The sequence below is a fragment of the Schistocerca cancellata genome, chromosome 10 (assembly GCF_023864275.1).
Source record: "Schistocerca cancellata isolate TAMUIC-IGC-003103 chromosome 10, iqSchCanc2.1, whole genome shotgun sequence".
Lineage (NCBI taxonomy): Eukaryota > Metazoa > Arthropoda > Insecta > Orthoptera > Acrididae > Schistocerca > Schistocerca cancellata.
The window spans coordinates 199721703-199739945 of NC_064635.1; the positions used below are offsets into that span (position 1 = coordinate 199721703).

An 18243-nucleotide genomic window follows, 5' to 3' on the forward strand; every position below is an offset into this window, starting at 1 on the left:
TATGTAGATTAAAACTGAAGAAACTGCGAAAAGGTGGGAATTTAAGGAGATGGGACCTGGACAAACTGACTAAACCAGAGGTTGTACAGAGTTTCAGGGAGAGCATAAGGGAACAATTAACAAGAATGGGGGAAAGAAATACAGTAGAAGGAGAATGGGTAGCTTTGAGGGATGAAATAGTGAAGGCAGCAGAGGATCAAGTAGGTAAAAAGACGAGGGTTAGTAGGAATCTTTGGGTGACAAGAAATATTGAATTTAAATGATGAAAGAAGAAAATATAAAAATGCAGTTAATGAATCAGGCAAAAAGGAATACAAACGTCTCAAAAATTAGACCGACAGTAAGTGCAAAATGGCTAAGCAGGCATGGCTACAGGACAAATGTAAGAATGTAGAAGCTTATCTCACTAGGGGTAAGATAGATACTACCTACAGGAAAATTAAAGAGACCTTTGGAGAAAAGAGAACCACTTGTATGATTATCAAGAGCTCGGATGGAAACCCAGTTCCAAGCCAAGAGGGGAAAGCGGAAAGGTGGAAGGAATGTATAGTGTTATGGAAATATTATGGAAATGGAAGAGGAGGTAGATGAAGATGAAACGGGAGATATGATACTACATGGAGAGTTCGACAGAGCACTGAAGGACGTAAGTCGAAACAAGGCCCCGAGAGTAGACAACATTCCATTAGAACTACTGATAGCCTTGGGAGAGCCAGTCCTGACAAAACTCTGCCATCTGCTGAGCAAGATGTATGAGACAGGCGAAATACCCTCAGACTTCAAGAAGAATATAATAATTCTAATCCCAAAGAAAGCAGGTATTGACAGATGTGAAAATTACCGAACTATCAGTTTAATAAGCCACGGCTACAAAATACTAACGCGAATTCTTTACAGATGAATGGAAAAAGTGGTAGAAGCCGACCTCGGGGAAGATCAGTTTGTATTTCGTAGATATATTGGAACACGTGAAGTAATACTGACCCTACGACTTATCTTAGAAGCTAGACTAAGAAATGGCAAACATACGTTTCTGGCATTTGTAGACTTAGAGAAAGCTTTTGACAATGTTGATTGGAATACTCTCTTTCAAATTCTGAAGGTGGCAGGAGTAAAATACAGGGAGCGAAAGGCTATTTACAATTTGTACAGAAACCAAATGGCAGTTATAAGAGTTGAGGGTGCATGAAAGGGAAGCAGTGGTTGAGAAGTGAGTGAGACAGGGTTGTAGCCTCTCCCCGATGTTATTCAATCTGTATATTGAGCAAGCAGTAAAGGAATCAAAAGAAAAATTCTGAGGAGGTATTAAAATCCATGGAGAAGAAATGAAAACTTTGAGGTTCGCCGATGACATTGTAATTGTGTCAGAGACAGCAAACGACTTGGCAGAGCAGTTGAACGGAATGGACAGTGTTTTTAAAGGAGAATATAAGATGAACATCAACAAAAGCAAAACGAGGATAATGGAATGTATTCGAATTAAGTCGGGTGATGCTGAGGGAATTAGATTAGGAAATGAGACACTTAAAGTAGTAAAGGAGTTTTGCTATTTGGGGAGCAAAATTACTGATGATGGTCGAAGTAGAGAGGATATAAAATGTAGATTGGCAATGGCAAGGAAAACTTCTCTGAAGAAGAGATATTTGTTAACATCGAATATAGATTTAAGTGTCAGGAAGTCATTTCTGAAAGTATTTGTATGGAGTGTAGCCATGTATGGAAGTGAAACATGGACGATAAATAGTTTGGACAAGAAGAGAATAGAAGCTTTCGAAATGTGGTGCTATGGAAGAATGCTGAAGATTAGATGTCCCACCTGGCTAAGCCCACTTTGGAACATTTTACAGTCATCCGGCTTCTGGAAATCTATTCAAAACTTGCTGTACATGGCTTAAATGTTCTTCAGAAGACTTACTGCACACTACCACGTTATCCAGGTTACTGTAGACAAATTTGTGCTTCGGACACCCTAGCGCAGAATCTAATAATCTAAACGAAACTGCAGCTCCTGTTGCCAAACCAAATGGCACTCATATTCATGCAAGTTCCAATCTGTTGAAAAAGTTGCAAGTGCTTTCGACTCTTCAGCTAACAGAAATTGGTAGTAAGCCTGGTTGAAATCTAAGGCCATGAAATTCTGAGCGTCTGCGGAACATGTACGGCAATTATGCAAGTCAGGGAGGTACAGACTAGCACAACCTTCTGATTAAACAGGCAGTAATCTACTGGTCTGAATCCTTCCCCACTCCGATTTTGTTTACTAGAAACTCTGGCAATGTATATAGCAACACGGATAGCCTAATTACTCAGTCCCTTAACTGAGTATCACGAATTTTTCTATCATATTCTGTGGTTGAAGCAAATGTGTGTGAAATCTTATCGGACTTAACTGCTAAGGTCAGCAGTCCCTAAGGTTACGCACTACTTAACCTATATTATCCTAAGGAAAAACACACACACAAAAAAAACAACACACAAACACACACAAACACACACACACACACACACACACACACACACACACACACACACACAATGAAAATGTAACAGGCACAAATTGGAGATAAAACATTTGCTATTATCATCTATAGAACACTCAGTAAAGAAACAATAACCCAGTAAAACCGACATCGACAAAGTATCCACAACAACAAATGCAACAGGCCACACCAACCCCTGAATACCGAAGCCAATTTATGCTTTCCCACAACCGCTAATTTTTGTCCATTGAACAGCACAAGGTGTGGCCCTCTCAGCCTATGTAATTTCTAAAAATTTCACAAACTTGCTGCACATCTTTTAGATCAAGCAAAGATATATTAGTACGAGAGTCCACCAGAACACACATGGGTTCATGGTTAAGAGTCGCACAGGAAGATGACACTTCACACTGCCAGAAGCTTCCTGCAACTCCTGATCGGGCCATTCGACCTAATTTTGCCGTTCTGCTGCTGGTGTCAGCTTGTTTTATAACTTCCAGAGCTACTGGGGAGTCCCATCTAAATGACTCTTGGTGACCCCATAAAATAGCCTTTTCCCGTGTCTCTTGACTAACCACTTTCTGCGGCGGAAATTCCTCCACCGTGGTTGTTTCACCATTACCCAAGCTAGTTACACATTGCCTGTTACAAAAGTGAACATTCTTGGTTTGAAGAACTGTCTTTTGTTAACTTGCAAAACTCAACGAACAGATGCCTCCGGTCTTTGGACTGTAATCCTCACTATTTCAAATTATGCCTGTTTCTGATAACTCTAAAAATGGTTGACACTGTTACATGGACACGTACAGTGTAACGCACCAACAGCTCTTTTCCCTTTGCACCCAGTAACAGTGCTGCGTAACTAACCCATAAAGTACCCTACTAAACAAATGACCTAACAACGATTTGCTAAGTACCAACATGGAGTCACAGTAATTAACTGTGTAAGTAGGCTGTTTATGTTTTCTTATTGGCAACGTTACGTAGCGCTCTGTATGAAAATCACTGGCTGTGCTGTGTGTAGTCTGTGGCTAGTTAGCATTGTTGTCTGCCATTGTAGTGTTGAGCAGCGGCAGCTGGATGTGAACAGCGCGTAGCGTTGCGCAGTTGGAGGTGAGCCACCAGCAGTGGTGGATGTGGGTAATGAGATGGCGGATTTTTGCGTACAGAATGAATGTCATTAACTGCTATATATATATTATGACTATTAAGGTAAATACATTGTTTGTTCTATATTAAAATCTTTCATTTGCTAACTATGCCTATCAGTAGTTAGTGCCTTCAGTAGTTTGAATCTTTTATTTAGCTGGCAGTAGTGGCGCTCGCTGTATTGCAGTAGTTCGAGTAACGAAGATTTTTGGTGAGGTAAGTGATTTGTGAAAGGTATAGGTTAATGTTAGTCAGGGCCATTCTTTTGTAGGGATTTTTGAAAGTCAGATTGCGTTACGCTAAAAATATTGTGTGTCAGTTTAAGCTCAGTCCTGTACAATTTTTCAAAGGGGACGTTTCAACTGATTCACCGTATGATGAGCCATAGCATGCCCTGCACTAGAGGATACACTACTTAATAAACCATAAAAACTTCCCTTTGCAAAAATTTTGCCTGCTCCTCAAGCCTCACAGGTAACCATAAAGTATCTTAATTGACGATTGGTGTCTATACACAAACTGAGTATTCTGCTCCACTGACCCTAATGAATTTGGGAATTTACTAAACACATCCACCCTATTCCTGAATTTTTTTTGAGCACCTAACTCCCTGCTCATGACTAGATTTTTGAGGAAGTGAAACCCCTTATGAACTTACCTTTCCAGTTCAGGATACTAGCTTGCAACTATCACTGAACTAATACTTATTTTAATAGTTCAGTTCATGTAATTTACTCCAGCATTTTACCTAAACCCTGATGACGATTCCCTATATGCACCAACTGAATCCTAAAAAGCTTGAGCACAGGTGGGAACTGTCTTGAAATAATTCATTGTTAGCCTGTAAATCGAACTGTCACAAGCAGTTCAGCCATCACAGACATCACGTAGCATTCAACACCAGCCGGCTGTCCAAATCTTCCAAGTAAGTGCTGCCTTAAATCAGCTGGCACATCCTACACTGTCAGCTCTTATTTTAATTGCTCATTTTCATGTAAGAGATCCCAGTAGGCTTTTCCTGTTTAAGACCACTTCCACAATAATAGTATCTGAAACAATTCCAAAACACAGCAGTGTACACAAATAATGACCCCTCTTACCCACAAGCAATAGTAGAACACCACCCATTGCACAAAACCACATTACTACAAATTTGGTACAATTTTAAAAATTCAAGTTCAAACAAAGCTTTAAACATTTTTTTTTGGACCAGACAGTTTCAAGCTTGTGGAGTAGGAGAAGCGCTGGGACAAGAAATGAGTAACCACTTTTTTAAAGTAACTTATTTATTGTACTAAAAACAATATACTTTTCATTTCAGAGTTACAACTTGTTGCCGTCACTTACTTCAGCAATGCCTTTGTTGATTTCTATTACCAAACCATGATAGTTTACATTCAAATTTAATGTAAACTTTGCAAAGATAAATTAAAAATTTTGAAGTAAATTTTATAATGAATGCAGAACAAACATTTAAAACTTTCAAAATAATTGACATGCAGCAAGGTTATCAGATGAACATAGGTAGGCCTACTAAAAATTCATTTAGAACAATGAAATGCCGTTTTTGTTCAGGTTTCAACCTTAACGATAGAAGTAGAACTGACATTTATTTCCTTTTTCAATTCCTGTATCAAACCTGTTGGACGAAGAACTCATACAATAGAAACAATTCTTATTTTGTCACAAAATAGTAATTATTCACCAGTTACGATCCCAAGGGAACGTAACCCTTTATTTTTTAATTTTACTGTAAAATAGTACTGTTTACCAAAACAGATGGAGAAATTTGAATTACAGTAATTAATAAATGTCAGTTGTGCCAAATACTGAATTCATTATTCCATCAGCTGCTCTGAGCATCAAAGAATATATTTTAGGAACATCACTTTGACAATGCAAATACCAGTAACACACCAAGAGTGATGCATATACCTAATAATTTATCAAACATTTCAGCCCAACATGGAGCTGTAGCTGGCTACTATTTCAGCTTTGTTGCATACACACAAATATTCTTACAATTCCTGAAGAATATGAGATCTCTGCCAATCGCCTCGGTTCTGCTGCCATCCTTCTCTTGATGCTACAGTTTCTTCTTCAACTAAATGCAAAAGCTTTGTATTAGTTTCTCATATGGTAGTTGAAAAGTTTTTTTACTATGAATTTTCATTGTGTCTCACAGAATTGTGACGGAATCATTTCTGTGTCATGTATTATATATTGAATGAACAGTATTAGTAGCAATCTGACTTTGCGGATGATGCAGCTACTCAAGAGTTACCATATTGCAGTATAGAGCTGGGTGAGGGCTAACTCGCCAGGTGAAGGAAAAATTGAAATTAATGGAAAAGAATTGTAAGGTATGCACTTAAGTGTGGAAACTTGATTACAGATTTAGTGAAGCCCAAATGGAGTTTAAGTACCATAGATCCATAGGATTAAAAATGGAGTCATTGTTTACAATGATCGCATACAGTCTTATGGTTATAGTAATTGCGAGATGAAGTCATCTGTAAAATACTTGAACATAGCCATCCTTTAAAAAATATTGCTTACAAGACACTACAGGCATACTGTAGTAACTGTGTGGAATGCGAATCAGGTAGAATTGTCACTGGACATCAGGTGTACTCGAAGGCTAAGCGCTTGTTTGATTGAAGAGAGTAACAATTTGGGAGAAATTTCAAGTGGCAGAAGTTATGAAATATTTAACAAATCTACTTCGAAAATTCCAAAATCTCAAGAAGGGCAGAATGTACTAATAGTCTTTGGTCTCTCCCATATTGCTTTTTGAAAGTCCATGAAGACTAAACTCTGAAAGTTAGAGTAAGAACAGATGACAACGAGCCATTCTTCTAGTGCTCTGTTTGAAAGTACAACGGGACTCACTCTGGTTCAAAAGAGGACATGGTGCATACTACAGATGGAGTTTCATCCGAGGGTAAATTTGGCATGTGTGACACCCGTTTGTCAGGTTGGAATATTTTCTGCCCCTAACGCAAGAGTGAAACGGCGTGGAACATCTGGCTGTGAAAAATCCATTCCATCACCAGCAACACTGCACGCACAGTCTTAGTGTAATGCATTAATAACTTTAAAGAAAATACAGTGTAAACGCTTTCTTCTATTTAATGAAACAATTAGAAGCATTCTTGTTGACAAAATTATACAACATTATTTATTCTTATAATGATTACCATTCTGAAGCTAATGTCGAAAACAGTGTACTAGAAACATTATCACATAGTTCCAGTCTCCCAGTTTTTGAGGCTTCCTTTGTTCATCTGACAATTAAACCAACTGGAAAACTCCTATCAAGGGATACCTTCTGACCTTTTTCCAGCCTGTTGAGATGTTTAGCTAGGAAAGAAAGCCTGTAACAGTCTGATCTCTCATAAGTTGAGAATAAAAGACGTATAATAATTGGAAGTCGAGAAAGTCAAACTGCACATAACCTTGCTCCTAGCTGTAGATTAAAGCTTTATCTTTTACACTACTGGCCATTAAAATCGCTACACCAAGAAGAAATGCAGACGATAAACGGGGATTCATTGGACAAAACATTATACTAGAACTGACATGTTATTACATTTTCACGCAATTTGGGTGCATAGATGCTGAGAAATCAGTACCCAGAACAACCACCTCTGGCCGTTACAACGGCCTTGACACGCCTGGGCATTGAGTCAAACAGAGCTTGGATGGCGTGTACAGGTACAGCTGCGCATGCAGCTTCAACACGATACCACAGTTCATCAAGAGTAGTGACTGGCGCATTGTGACGAGCCATTGCTCGGCCACCATTGACCAGACGTTTTCAATTGATGAGATATTTGAAGGATGTGCTGGCCAGGGCAGCAGTCGAACATTCTGTGTCCAGAAAGGCCCGTACAGGACCTGCAACATGCGGTCGTGCATTGTCCTGCTGAAATGTAGGGTTTCGCAGGGATCGAATGAAGGGTAGAGCCACGGGTCGTAACACATCTGATATTTAACGTCCACTGTTCAAAGTGCCGTCAATGCGAACAAGAGGTGACAGACGTGTAACCAATGGCACCCCATACTATCACGCCGGGTGATACGCCAGTAAGGCGATGAGTACATGCTTCCAATGTGCGTTCACCGCGATGTCGCCAAACACGGATGCGACCATCATGATGCTGTAAACAGAACATGGATTCATCTGAAAAAAAAAAAAAAATGACGTTTTGCCATTCGTGCACCCAGGTTCGTCGTTGAGTACACCATCGCAGGCGCTCCTGTCTGTGATGCAGTGTCAAGGTTAACCGCAGCCATGGTCTCCTAGCTGTTAGTCCATGCTGCTGCAAACGTCATCGAACTGTTCGTGCAAGTGGTTGATGTCTTGCAAACGTCCCCATCTGTTGACTCAAGGATAGAGACGTGGTTGTACGATCCGTTACAGCCATGCGGATAAGATGCCTGTCATCTTGACTGCTGGTGATGCGAGGCCGTTGGGATCCAGCACGGCATTCCGTATTACCCTCCTGAACCCACTGATTCCATATTCTGCTAACAGTCGTTGGATCTCGACCAACGCGAGCAGCAATGTCGCGATACGATAAACCGAAATCGCGATAGGATACAATCTGACCTTTATCAAAGTCGGAAACGTGATGGTACGCATTTCTCGTCGTTACATGAGGCATCACAACAACGTTTCAACAGGCAACGCCGGTCAACTGCTGTTTGTGTATGAGGAGTCGGTTGGAAACTTTTCTCATGTTAAAATGTAGGTGTCGCCACCGGCGCCACCCTTGTGTGAATGCTCTGAAAAGCTAATCATTTGCATATCACAGCATCTTCTTCCTGTCGGTTAAATTTCACGTCTGTAGCAAGTCATCTTCGTGGTGTAGCAATTTTAATGTCCAGTAGTGTAGTATCCAACAATCGAGTTTAATGACATGCAATACCGTAACTTTCCGTCACAGCCTGTTTATTATTATGTAAATCTTATTACGAATCTTGTTTGTCTGGATTAATTTTATGTGCGAGTTGTGAATTCTGTTCTAAGTAAAGATTAGCACTGGGAGGAAAATTTCATCAGTAGAAAGGTAGAAAGTTGCAGATGTAAGGTACTGGATTGAGTCGTGGACAAGACGAATTTACGGCACTACCTAACTAAAGGAAGTAGATAGGCCATCGTGAGGCATTGAGTCATGCTGAACTTCTTGACGCAGGAGCTATGGTGTGTGCTAGAACTCTGAGGGAGAACGAAGGCGTGACGATAGCACACAGGTTCAAGTGCATATCCGTGCGTCTGCAAAGTCGCTCAGCAGCGGCGGAGTCTCTCCGCCTAGCGGTGTGTGTGAGGTTGGCAGCAAACTCAGTTCTTGCCTGCACGTGTTCCATTGACCTGTAGTCGTAGTGCGGGGGAGGGGGGGGGTTGTGTTGCGTGTGCTTAGCAGCTGTTAGAAGTGTTATTGTGCAGTTCTTGTTTGAGCTGAGTCAGTGAGAATGCTTAAACTATTGCTGAGCGCGCGTTTTCATTGGAAGAGGTTTTCAGTGCAGGAGGAAACTTTATTGAGCATATGCGGTGGCAATTTAGATCAAGTTTTCCTGCTTCTGTGTATCCACGTGATGACTGCGTGATTTGATCCGCAAAATCCAGGCACCAGGCTCTGTTCATGGTGCACCACAACCTGGTAAGCCCACGATTTTCACAGAACGGGAGTTTGACAAAAATTCGGACATCATGCTGCTAAGTCCAACAAAATCACCTCAAGAGGCTAAAGGCTCTTCTACGGCAGCATATAAGGCTGCAACCGAGGAACGTGGGCTCGATCTGTATAAAATTACTGCAATGCAAGAAATATTATGTGGACAGTGTGTGACATATATTGTGAATGGTTTCTGCTACTCGTTAACTGATATGAAGCTGGTGTTTTAGATCGAACCATTTTTCACTGACAAGGCTTGGTTTCACCAATCTGGCTACATTAATTCCCAGAATTTATAATTTGGTCATCAGAAAAACCACATGCCTGAGGAGAAATGCCGCTGCACGCAGAGAAAATTAGGTTAGTGTCGGTTGCCGTATATTTAGTGCGAATTAAAGAACCGATGTTTTTCGATACTGCCTTACTTCCGATGTCTATTATTCCCAGATAATTTAGCCATTTATAGCCCTGCTGAATAAAAGTGTGATCATTTTACCAATACAACAACGCTACTGCTCATACAGCACACCAATCCCTACGACTTTTAGACGAAATTTTTGGAGACATGTAATTATGAACTGTCTGTGCCCCCGTGCTGTCCAGATCTTCGACTATTTCCTCTGGGGTGCAGCTAAAACATTGTTATGTTGTTGTGGTCTTCAGTCCTGAGACTGGTTTCATGCAGCTCTCCATGCTACTCTATCCTGTGCAAGCTGCTTCATCTCCCAGTACCTACTGCAGCCTACATCCTTCTGAATCTGCTTAGTGTATTTATCTCTTGGACTCCCTCTACAATTTTAACCCTCTACGCTGCCCTCCAATACTAAAATGGTGATCCGTTGATGCCTCAGAACATGTCCTACCAACCGATCCCTTCTTCTAGTCAACTTGTGCCACTAACTTCTCTTCACCCCAATCCTATTCAACACCTCATTAGTTATGTGATCTACCAATCTGATCTTCAGCATTCTTCTGTAGCACCACATTTCGAAATCTTGTATTCTCTTCTTCTCCAAACTATTTATCGTCGATGTTTCATTTCCATTCACGGCTACACTCCACACAAGTACTTGCAGAAACGACTTCCTGACACTTAAATGTATACTCGATGTTAACAAATTTCTCTTCTTCAGAAACGCTTTCCTTCCCATTGCCAGTCTACATTTTATATCCTCTCTACTTCGACCATCATCGGTTATTTTGCTCACCAAATAGCAAAACTCCTTTACTACTTTAAGTGTCTCATTTCCTAATCTAATTCCCTCAGCATCACCCGACTTAATTCGACTACATTTCATTATCCTCGTTTTGTTTTTGTTGATGTTCATCATATATCCTCCTTTCAAGACACTGTCCATTCCGTTCAACTGCTCTTCCAAGTCCTTTGCTGTCTGACAGAATTACAATGTCATCGGCGAACATCAAAGTTTTTATTTCTTCTCCGTGGATTTTAATGCCTGCTTCGAATTTTTCTTTTGTTTCCTTTACTGCTTGCTCAATATACAGATTGAATAACATCGGGGAGAGGCTACAACCCTGTCTTACTCCCTTCCCAACCACTGCTTCCCTTTCATGCCCCTCGACTCTTAACTGCCACCTGGTTTCTGTACAAATTGTAAATAGCCTTTCGCTCCCTGTATTTTATCCCTGCCACATTTAGAATTTGAAAGAGAGTATTCCAGTCAACATTGTCAAAAGCTTTCTCTAAGTCTACAAATGCTAGAAACGTAGGTTTGCCTTTTCTTAATCTAGCTTCTAAGATAAGTCGTAGGGGCAGTATTGCCTCACGTGTTTCAATATTTCTACGGAATCCAAACTGATCTTCCCCTAGGTCGGCTTCTACTACTTTTTCCATTCGTCTGTAATAAATTCGCGTTAGTATTTTGCAGCCGTGACTTATTAAACTGATAGTTCGGTAATTTTCACATCTGTCAACACCTGGTTTCTTTGGTATTGGAATTACTATATTATTCTTGAAGTCTGAGGGTATTTCGCCTGTCTCGTACATCTTGCTCACCAGATGGTAGAGTTTTGTCAGGACTGGCTCTCCCAAGGCCGTCAGTAGTCCTAATGGAGTGTTGTCTACTCCCGGGGCCTTGTTTCGACTTAGGTGTTTCAGTGCTCTGTCAAACTCTTCACGCAGTATCGTATCTCCCATTTCAACTTCATCTACATCCTCTTCCATTTCCATAATATTGTCCTCAAGTACATCGCCCTTATATAGACCCTCTATATACTCCATCCACCTTTCTGCTTTCCCCTCTGCTTAGAACTGGGTTTCCATGTGAGCTCTTGATGTTCATACAAGTGGCTCTCTTTTCTCCAAAGGTGTCTTTAATTTTCTTGTAGGCTGTATCTATCTTACCCCTAGTGAGATAAGCTTCTACATCCTTACATTTATCCTCTAGCCATTCCTTCTTAGCCATTTTGCACTTCCTGTCTATCTCATTTTTGAGACGTTTGTGTTCCTTTTTGCCTGCTTCATTAACTGCATTTTCATATTTTCTCCTTTCATCAATTAAATTCAGTATTTCTTCTGTTACCCAAGGATTTCTACTAGCCCTCGTCTTTTTACCTACTTGATCGTCTGCTGCCTTCACTACTTCATCCCTCAAAGCTACCCATACTTCTACTGTATTTCTTTCCCCCATTCCTGCCATTTGTTCCCTTACGCTCTCCCTGAAACTCTGTGCAACCTCTGGTTTAGTCAGTTTATCCAGGTCCCATCGCCTTAAATTCCTACCTTTTTGCAGTTTCTTCAGTTTTAATCTACAGTTCATAACCAATAGATTGTGGTCAGAGTCCACATATGCCCCTGGAAATGTCTTACAATTTAATACCTGGTTCCTAAATCTGTGTCTTACCATTATATAATGTATCTGAAACCTGTCAGTATCTCCAGGATTCTTCCATGTATACAACCTTCTTTTACGATTCTTGAACCAAGTGTTAGCTATGATTAACTTATGCTCTGTGCAAAATTCTACGAGGCGGCTTCCTCTCTCAATTCTTAGCCCCAATCTATATTCACCTACTACATTTCCTTCTCTCCCTTTTCCTACTGACGAATTCCAGTCACCCATGACTTAAATTTGCGTCACCCTTCACTATCTGAATAATTTCTTTTATTTCATCACAAATTTCAATTTCTTCGTCATCTGCGGAGCTAGTTGGCATATAAACTTGTACTACTGTAGTAGGCGTGGGCTTCGTATCTATCTTTGCCACAATAATGCGTTCACTATGCTGTTTGTAGTAGCTTACCCGCATTCCTACTTTCCTATTCATTATTAAACTTACTCCTGCATTACCCCTATTTGATTTTGTATTTATATCCCTATAATCACCTGTCCAAAACTCTTGTTCGTCCTGCTACCGATCTTCACAAATTCTCACTATATCTAACTTTAACCTATCCATTTCCCTTTTTAAATTTTCTGACCTACCTGCCCGATTAAGGGATTTGACATTCCACGCTCCGATCCGTAGAACGCCAGTTTTCTTTCTCCTGATAACGACGTCCTCTTGAGTAGTCCCCGCCCGAAGATCCGAATGGGGGACTATTTTACCTCCGGAATATTTTACCCAAGAGGATACCATCGTCATTTAACCATACAGTAAAGCTGCATGCCCTCGGGAAAAATAACGGCTGTAGTTTCCCCTTGCTTTCAACCGTTCGCAGTACCAGCACAGCGAGGCTGTTTTTGTTAATGTTACAAGGCCAGATCAGTTAATCATCCAGACTGTTGCTCCTGCAACTACTGAAAAGGCTGCTGCCTCTCTGCAGGAACCACACGTTTGTCTGGCCTCTCAACACATACGCCTGCGTTGTGGTTGCACCTACGGTACGGCTATCTGTATCGATGAGGCGCATAAGCCTCCCCACCAACGGCAAGGTCCATGGTTCATGGAGGGGCTGAAACATTTGTGATTAAAAATAATCCAATGACAATAGATTAACTGAAGGCAATGAATTTATTATCTGCATGTGATTACCCTCTTAACATTGGTAAAGGTGTTCACAAATGTAGAAGTTTTTAACTATGCCTTCAAGAAAGAGAAGAACAATTCCAGCACGTATAGTGAGCACAGTGTGGATCACTATAATTAGTGTAACTGATTGTTTTAATTGTTATGATGTGGAATCGCATCTCCGAACATAAGTGCAGACACTTGCACTGAATCCCAGCTCGTAGCTTTTACAGCTAAATGAATGTGTTGCCAACCTTATCGAGACACGCAGAGGTCGCCACTAAGATTTTGCGGACGCACTATAGATTGCAATGTACTTATGGTGGTAGTATTAAGTTCCTATGGGACGAAACTGCTGACGTCATCTATTCCTAGGCTTACACACCAGTTAATCTAACTTAAACTAACGATAAGGACAACGCACACACCCTTGCCCGAGGGAGAACTAACCCTAAGAGATTGTGGTCATAGATACAGCATACCAGTGGCAAGACGCAATCAATACCTTCGATATAACTGTGAAGTCTCTGATGACAGTGCCACTAAAGCAGAGTAACTGCACACGATTTTCCAAAACTCTTCCACCAAAGAAGACGAAGTAAATATTCCTGAATTCCAGTCAAGAACAACTGCCAAGATGAGAAACGTAGAAATGTATGTCCTCGCTGTCACAAAGCAGCTGTAATCAATGAAAGCAAGGCATCCGGTCCAGATTTTATACCAGTCAGGTTTGTCTCAGAGTATGCTGATACAATAGCTTCATATTTACCAATTATATACAACCGTTCGCTCACAGAAAGATCCGTACCTAAAGACTGGAGAATTGCTCAAGTCACTCCAATACCCAAGAAGGAAAGTAGCAGTAATCCGTTGAATTACAGGCCCATATCACTAACGTCGATTTGCAGAAGGGTTTTGGAACATTTACTGTATTCGAACATTATGAAGTACTTCGAAGAGAAAGATTTATTGACACGCAGTCAGGAAGGATTCAGAAAATATCGTTCTTGCGAAAGAGAACTAGCTCTTTATATACACGAGTAATGAGTGCTATCGACAAGGGATGTCTAATTGATTCCATATTTTTAGATTTCCTCAAGGCTTTCTACACAGTTCCTCTCAAGCGTCTTCTAACCAAACTGCGTGCCTGTGGAATATGCCTGGATTTGTGATTTCCTGTCAGAAAGGTCATAGTTCTTAGTGATAGAAGCTCATCGAGTGAAACAGAAGTAATATGCGGCGTTCCTGATCTATATTTACGACAGAGGAGACAATCTCAATAGCGGTCTTAGATTTTTTGCAGATAATGCTGTCATTTACCGCCTTGTAAAGTCATCAGATGAGCAAAACGAATTGAAAAATGATTTAGATTAGATATCTGTATGGTGCGAAAAGTGGCAATTGACCGTGAATAAACAAAAGTGTGAAGTTATTCACATCAGCACTAAAATAAATCCTCTAATATTCTATTACACAATCTGAAGGATGTAAATTCAACTAAATACTTAGGCATTACAATTACAAATAACCTAAATTGGAACGATCACATAGATAATGTGCGTACAACCAGCAGAGAGTGCGATTCATTGGCAGAACACTTAGAAGGTGCAACAGGTCTACTAAAGAGACTGCTTACACTACGGTTCCTCGCTCTATTCTGGAGTATTGCTGTGCGGCGTGGGATCCGCATCAGATGGGACTGACGGATGACATCGAAAAAGTACAAAGGGCAGGTCGTTTTGTATTATCGCGAAGTAGGGGGGATAGTGCCACAGACATGATACGTGAATTGGAGAGGCAGTCATTAAAACAGAGGTGTTTTTCGTTGCGACGGGATCTTCTCACGAAATTTCAATCACCAGTTTTCACCTTCGATTGCGAAAACATTCTGTTGGCACCCACCTACATAGGGAGAAGTTATGATCACGATAAAATAAGTAAATAGGCTGTTTAGGTTTTTCTGTTGGTAACGCCTCGTAGCGCTCTGTATGAAAATCACTGACTGTGCTGTGTGAAGTCTGTGGTTGCTTGGCATTGTTGGAACAGTCCCTATTGTAGTGTTGGGCAGTTGGAGATATATATATATATAACTTTTGAACACTATTAAGGTAAATACATTGATTGTTCTCTATCAAAACTTTTATTTGCTAACTATGCCTATCAGTAGTTAGTGCCTTCAGTAGTTAGAATCTTTTATTTAGCTGGCAGTATTGGCGCTCGCTGTATTGCAGCAGTACGAGTAACGAAGATTTTTGTGAGGTAAGTGATTCATGAAAGGTATAGGTTATTGTCAGTCAGGGCCGTTCTTTTGTAGGGATTATTGAAAATCAGATTGCGTTTCGCTAAAAATAGTGTGTGTGAGTTTAGTTTTTTGTGAGTTTAGTTTTTTTTTTTTTTTTTTTTGGTTTGTGGTTTTAGGGCGCAAAACTTCTATGGTCATTAGCGCCCAATGTGTCAGTTTAGTGTTGATCAGAATAAGTAAAGAGAGAAATGTCTAAGCACGTTCAGTTTTGCTCAGCTGTTTGAAAATCAAATAACGTAAGGGGTTTACCAGCACAGTAATTTTTTTAAGGGGATGTTTCAGAGAAACAAAGGCTCGCACAGAAAAATTTAAGTGCTCGTTTTTCCCGCGTGCCGTTCGAGATTGGAACGGTAGAGACAGCTTGAAGGTGGTTCATCGAGCCCTCTGCCAAGCACTTTATTGTGAATAGCAGAGTGATCACGTAGGTGTAGAACCTTCGATGGGCAGCAGCGCAAACCGTGGCAAGGCGCCATGACCGCGCAGCTACCCCGCGCGGCTGCAGTAGCTATGAAGAGATGAAGGCACACGCACAACTTAAAGTAGGGCAGAGATTGAAGGTGTTAACAACAGGAGGGCAAGAATGATTTAATGTCAGGTGGCTGACCAGCTGTCACACAAAGGTTCCACCAACAAGTGCAGTTACCTCTCACGGGCTCATTCTATCATCTCGCTGATGCGCTGTATGGCTTCAGGGTACGCAGCTATAGCCTCGTTCCACCCTGGGGTGCTGATCACCTGGGAAAGGTTGCGCTTGATGAAGTGGACCGCACGCTGCAACAGCAGGTCGCTGGAGAAAACAAAGGCGTTGGCTGCAGTTTCCGCAGCGTTGTCCACGTCCAGGCGGCTGGCGATGTACGCCTCGCACTGGCGCTTCAGCTGGGGCAACTGGTACTTGTCGGCAGCCACCAGCAGGTCCCACGGTTTGTCCTTCAGCCCTGGTGCCTCAGCAGTGTACACGTAAACCAGAACCTGTTTCAGTACTTCAGGCTTGACGTCCGACACCTCTACGAAGCCTTCCTGTGCTTCTTTCGTGTGCGGCTGCAGCATTGCGGCGAAGTACGGGCTCCGCACGGCCAACAGGGCCTTGTGCGCTTTCATAACAGTGCCCCCTGCACGCAGTTCGAAGTCCGTGTGGACTTCTTTGTGCATCATCTCCTCCAGGCACCTGAATAGACCAACTTTTGGTTCTGCGATTTCTCCCACAAGCAGCTCGTCCTGAACAATGCACTGCATGCAGACCTCGCACTGCAGCGTTATCTCGTCTTCGTTGACGGTCCCTCCGGCGGTCACAATTTTCCGAAAGGGCAGCGTCTGGGACTTCTGTCCTTGCTTCAGAGTACACCATGTGCGTGGGTACACTTCTCGTTTCTCGCCACTACGAAGAACCTCGTCTGCTTTCACCTTCGCTCCCAAAGGCAATTCGGATTCACTGTTTTTCAGCATAAACGAGAGATTAAGTCCATTCGAGTTCTTTGTGAGGACCATACACCACGTACTGGAGTTCTGGTGTGTGAACGGAACAGACTCAATGCTGGTTGTTCCTGAACCCAAACTCTTCAGACCCCTTACAGTCCAGGTGTTAACAGCTGAGCAGTTCTTAAATCTTGTTCCGCTGGAGTAGTTCAGGAGGCCTTTTACACCTGTTGCTACTTCGCCAATTGCTGTTGTCACTGTGCCTTTATCTGCAACACACACACAGTATTTCAAGATGTTTAACAACGTATAATGTCTGTTGTAAAATAACTAAGTATTTGGCATGTAACACTGCAACGAATGTTTCTTAAACTAGACTGTTTTTTTCCAAATGAGAAGCATCTTTCACATATAGATTCAACCAGACTGTTGGGTTTCGTTGTTTGAGCAAGGAGACCAGACAGCGAGGTCATCGGTCTCATTGGATTAGGGAAGGAAGTCGGACGTGCCCTGTCAAAGGAACCATCCCGGCATTTGCTGGAACGATTTAGGGAAATCACGGAAAACCTAAATCAGGATGGCGGGACGCAGGATTGAACCGTCGTTCTCCCGAATGCGAGTCCAGTTACCGCGAGCGTACATTTTTTAATTAGGAAACATTCTCACTCAAATTTAATCAGTGGTGTTTATTGCGTCCAGTGATCTGATTAGTTGAGTCCGGGAATGCCAACAAATTTGAAACAAATTCCATGACTAATATCGAGGTCCAAAGGTGTCATTTTTATATTACTCAAGTATCTGTTTTGGCCATCCGCAGTGACTTTGGATTACTACTGATAATTTAATTCTCAACTGGTGCATTTGCCAGACTATGAATTTCATCTACTTAAGACGTGACTGGGATGATGGTGATTTTGGCGTCCTCTGTTTATAAGGGCCTGGAAACTAATTTTGTGCTCCGTCAGAGAGCGATGGAGAGCACAATGACCATAATCTTCCTTCTGCAACAAGTCCACATTACTCTTTGTACTAACTGAAAGAAAATGTTCCTACTTACTTTTTACTCAGCGGGACTACGACTAAACCAAAGTTATGAGTTTAAACTGTGATACATTCAGTAAATGTTCACAAGCACAGTAATGTTCCTGGTAATGATGATAACTAACATATCAGAAATAGCAATATTAACAGTTGAGGGGCGACCTCTATGAGAAGTTTCAGGTAAATTGGTCTATCGCACTGACCT

At 41.5% G+C, this 18243-nt stretch overlaps 2 protein-coding genes across 2 annotated transcripts in view; one reads left to right on the plus strand and one right to left on the minus strand.

Annotated features, from left to right (window-relative positions):
* LOC126106259 (uncharacterized PPE family protein PPE24-like) overlaps positions 1-9540 on the plus strand; it is a 32451-nt gene extending 22911 nt beyond the window's left edge. Inside the window, exon 3 of the mRNA XM_049912484.1 lies at positions 9262-9540. Coding sequence (XP_049768441.1) covers positions 9262-9540 — 279 coding nt within the window. The remainder of the gene's footprint in view (positions 1-9261) is intronic.
* Positions 9541-16238: 6698 nt separating this feature from the next.
* On the minus strand, positions 16239-17027 carry LOC126106260 (speckle-type POZ protein-like). The gene has a single exon (XM_049912485.1). It carries the CDS (start codon positions 17025-17027, stop codon positions 16239-16241), a length of 789 nt encoding a protein of 262 aa, XP_049768442.1.
* Between the last annotated feature and the right edge of the window lie 1216 nt (positions 17028-18243).